Source organism: Eriocheir sinensis, chromosome 54, assembly GCF_024679095.1.
Source record: "Eriocheir sinensis breed Jianghai 21 chromosome 54, ASM2467909v1, whole genome shotgun sequence".
In the NCBI taxonomy this organism is placed as follows: domain Eukaryota; kingdom Metazoa; phylum Arthropoda; class Malacostraca; order Decapoda; family Varunidae; genus Eriocheir; species Eriocheir sinensis.
Genome location: NC_066562.1, coordinates 10,599,908 through 10,603,180, shown reverse-complemented (window position 1 = coordinate 10,603,180; position 3,273 = coordinate 10,599,908). Strand labels below are relative to the sequence as shown.

Genomic DNA, 3,273 nt, shown 5'->3' with positions numbered 1-3,273 from the left:
GTCCATCATACGCCACTCCGCAGGCCACGACAGCACCTGGCCTGGGGAGACGAGAGCGTGAACAGGACGGTAGAAAAAGAGGCAGAGACGGAGACAGAGAAATACAGAAAAGCAGAGACAAAGAAGAAGTGATGTCGGTATAGAAGTGAAGAATAGGCAGAAAAAAGGGAAGGAAAGGAGGAAGAGAGAGACAAAGAGACACAGAAAGATACAGATAAAGAGACAGACAGAGAAAGACGGAGAAAGAGAGACAGAGACAGAGAAATTAGCAATAGTAGTGAAAGTATAGGCCACAGGACAAGTAGTGAAGATGAACAGTGAAAATACGCAATGTGAAGGAGGTGGAAATAATTATTGATATATATATACGGCTGAAACTACGTAACAATGGGAAGAAGAAAACGAGAAATCAAGTGAAAAAATAACGAAAAAGAAGACGAGAGGGAAAAAGAAAGAGAACAAGACAGCAGGAAACAGGAAGAGAAGATGGAAGAAGGGGGACAGGGAGGAATATGGGCGAGAAATAGGAGGAGGAACATATGAGGGAAAGAGAAAGAGAACAAGACAGCAGGAAACAGGAAGAGAAGATGAAAGAAGGGGGACAGGGAGGAATATGGGCGAGAAATAGGAGGAGGAACATATGAGGGAAAGAGAAAGAGAACAAGACAGCAGGAAACAGGAAGAGAAGATGGAAGAAGAGGGACAGGGAGGAATATGGGCGAGAAATAGGAGGAGGAACATATGAGGGAAAAAGAAAGAGAACAAGACAGCAGGAAACAGGAAGAGAAGATGGAAGAAGGGGGACAGGGAGGAATATGGGCGAGAAATAGGAGGAGGAACATATGAGGGAAAAAGAAAGAGAACAAGACAGCAGGAAACAGGAAGAGAAGATGGAAGAAGGGGGACAGGGAGGAATATGGGCTAGAAATAGGAGGAGGAACATATGAGGGAAAAAGAAAGAGAACAAGACAGCAGGAAACAGGAAGAGAAGATGGAAGAAGGGGGACAGGGAGGAATATGGGCGAGAAATAGGAGGAGGAACATATGAGGGAAAGAGAAAGAGAACAAGACAGCAGGAAACAGGAAGAGAAGATGGAAAAAGGGGGACAGGGAGGAATATGGGCGAGAAATAGGAGGAGGAACATATGAGGGAAAGAGAAAGAGAACAAGACAGCAGGAAACAGGAAGAGAAGGAAGAAAAGATAGAAAAAGGGGGATAGGGAGGAATATGGGCGAGAAACAAGAGAAGGAACATGTAAGGGAGGGAATAAATTAGATACGACGGGAACAGAAAAAAAAAATACAGATTGAAAGGATGCAAGAGTAATGAGGTTCTTCACGGCAGGTAACGAGGCAATTAGTAGCTTACCTGAGTCCCGCATGCACCTGGTGAGAGCGACCACCTCCTCACGCTCCATGCCCCTCACCTTGACGGCCGCCAGCATGGTACCTGACGAAGGGGCGGCAGGTGTTAATTCGGGGACACAGGTGCGCACGGCAGGGATATGGGGAAGAAAGGGAGAGGTAGGCTACAGGCGACAGGTACACACCCTTGGGGAAAAAAAAGTTAAGAGTCAGAGTGGGAATGAGTAAGAGGAATATGCCCAGAATCGTCCAGAGTGGAGTTGTTACGGAAAGTTTGAGCGAAGAGTTCAGCCTTAGAGATAGATGAGACGGCGGTGTTAAGGAAATAGAGATACAGGTGGAACAGAATACAAAGATGTTAGAGATAGAAAAAGGTAGAGATGTGTTAAATAATAGGGAAGAAATGGAGAGAGAGGTACACAGGTTAGGGACATAGGGCAGAAAGAGAAGTAGACGTAGCTCTCCTCTGACCTTGAAAAACGTTCGTAGCAAGAGCCCCGAACGTTTAACAATGCGAGGGTATGGCCTTTCCCGACACCTGCGTCCTATTGAGTGTAACCAGGATGTACTTTGTTACCATCTCTCTCTCTCTCTCTCTCTCTCTCTCTCTCTCTCTCTCTCTCTCTCTCTCTCTCTCTCTCTCTCTCTCTCTCTCTCTCTCTCTCTCTCTCTCTCTCTCACCCAGTTGGACGTCATCGAGGGAGTAATCTGTGATCTTTTCAACCAGAAACTCAATCTCTTCTTCCGTCCACTTCCCGCCGCTTAATTTCACCTCCAGCAAGTCCCCGACCATCATCTCCTTGGTTCCTGCGGCTTCTTTAGGCTTTCCTTCTTCTGGTGGAGTGTCCAGTGTCGGGGTGACCTCCTGTTCGATACCCGGCTCGGTGTTGTTGTTGTTGGTTGTGATGTCGGTCCCGTTGGAAACACTGACGCCCCCAACTTTGTCCTTATTTGGTGGCATTGTTAAGTTCTTTTGTTTTTGGTTGTTGTTGTTGGTAGTGGTGGTGGTGGTTGCAGTATTTTGGTTTTATCGGTTAATGTCCGTTTTGTTTTGTTTTTCTCTGGTACTAATTTTTTTTGTTTTTGTTTTTGTTGTTGTTGACCTTTCTCTGCAGCTTTCTCTTCCTCCACCTCGTCTTCTACTACTTTCTCTTCTTTTTCTTACTCTTCCTCAACTTCTCCTTCTGTCTTCGTCACCTTCCTGTTAGCTGTGTCGATGTTGTTTTGTTTTTTAATCAGTTGGTGGTTCTAATGTTTTGCTTGTTGCTTGTACCGGTGTGAGTTTTCTCCTTCTTCTTCTTCTTCTTCTTCTTCTTCTTCTTCTTCTTCTTCTGTCTTCGTCGCTTCCCTCACAGCAGTCAGTAGTCGAGAGGTTCCTTCACTGTGTAAGGAAGAAAAAAATACAGCAATGATTAATAGACGCAGCAAAGGTTGAAATCTAAGTCAATACAAAATAACATCAATGAAGAACCAAATCTGGCTGTGTGATCCCCCGAAATGGCATTGGATCCAAAACCCTTAACATTCCACGGTAAATATATGAACGCTTTTTTTAATAAATAGTCCGAGATTTACGGGCGTTTTATAAGACATTTCGCCGCCCAAGAACACATATTTGACAAGGCTTTCGTAGGAGTTGTGGGCATTTCCAGGAATAGTTGTATGACCTTGGTGGTAGTTTGACCCATCCTCTGTACCGTGAACCTAAAGAAACACATATTTGACAAGGCTTTCGTAGGAGTAGAGGGCATTTCCAGGAGTAGATGTATGACCCTAGTGGTAGTTTGACGCTTCCTCTGTACCGTGAACCTAAAGAAACACATATTTAACAATGCTTTCGTAGGAGTTGTGGGCATTTCCAGGAATAGTTGTATGACCCTGGTGGTAGTTTGACCCTTCCTCTGTACC

At 44.9% G+C, this 3,273-nt stretch overlaps 1 protein-coding gene across 3 annotated transcripts in view; it reads right to left on the bottom strand.

Annotated features, from left to right (window-relative positions):
- The window catches only part of LOC126983761 (thymidine phosphorylase-like), an 11,345-nt gene extending 8,596 nt beyond the window's left edge, over positions 1–2,749 (bottom strand). For all 3 annotated transcript variants that reach the window (XR_007736226.1, XM_050836838.1, XM_050836839.1), the window contains exons 1-3: positions 2,047–2,749; positions 1,370–1,450; positions 1–41 (exon numbers count right to left, since the gene is read on the bottom strand). The exon at positions 1–41 is cut by the window's left edge and continues 145 nt beyond it. Coding sequence is in view for 2 of the 3 variants with exons in the window: in XM_050836838.1 (XP_050692795.1) it covers positions 1–41; positions 1,370–1,450; positions 2,047–2,326 (402 nt within the window). In the remaining variant the exon portion in view is untranslated. The remainder of the gene's footprint in view (positions 42–1,369; positions 1,451–2,046) is intronic.
- Between the last annotated feature and the right edge of the window lie 524 nt (positions 2,750–3,273).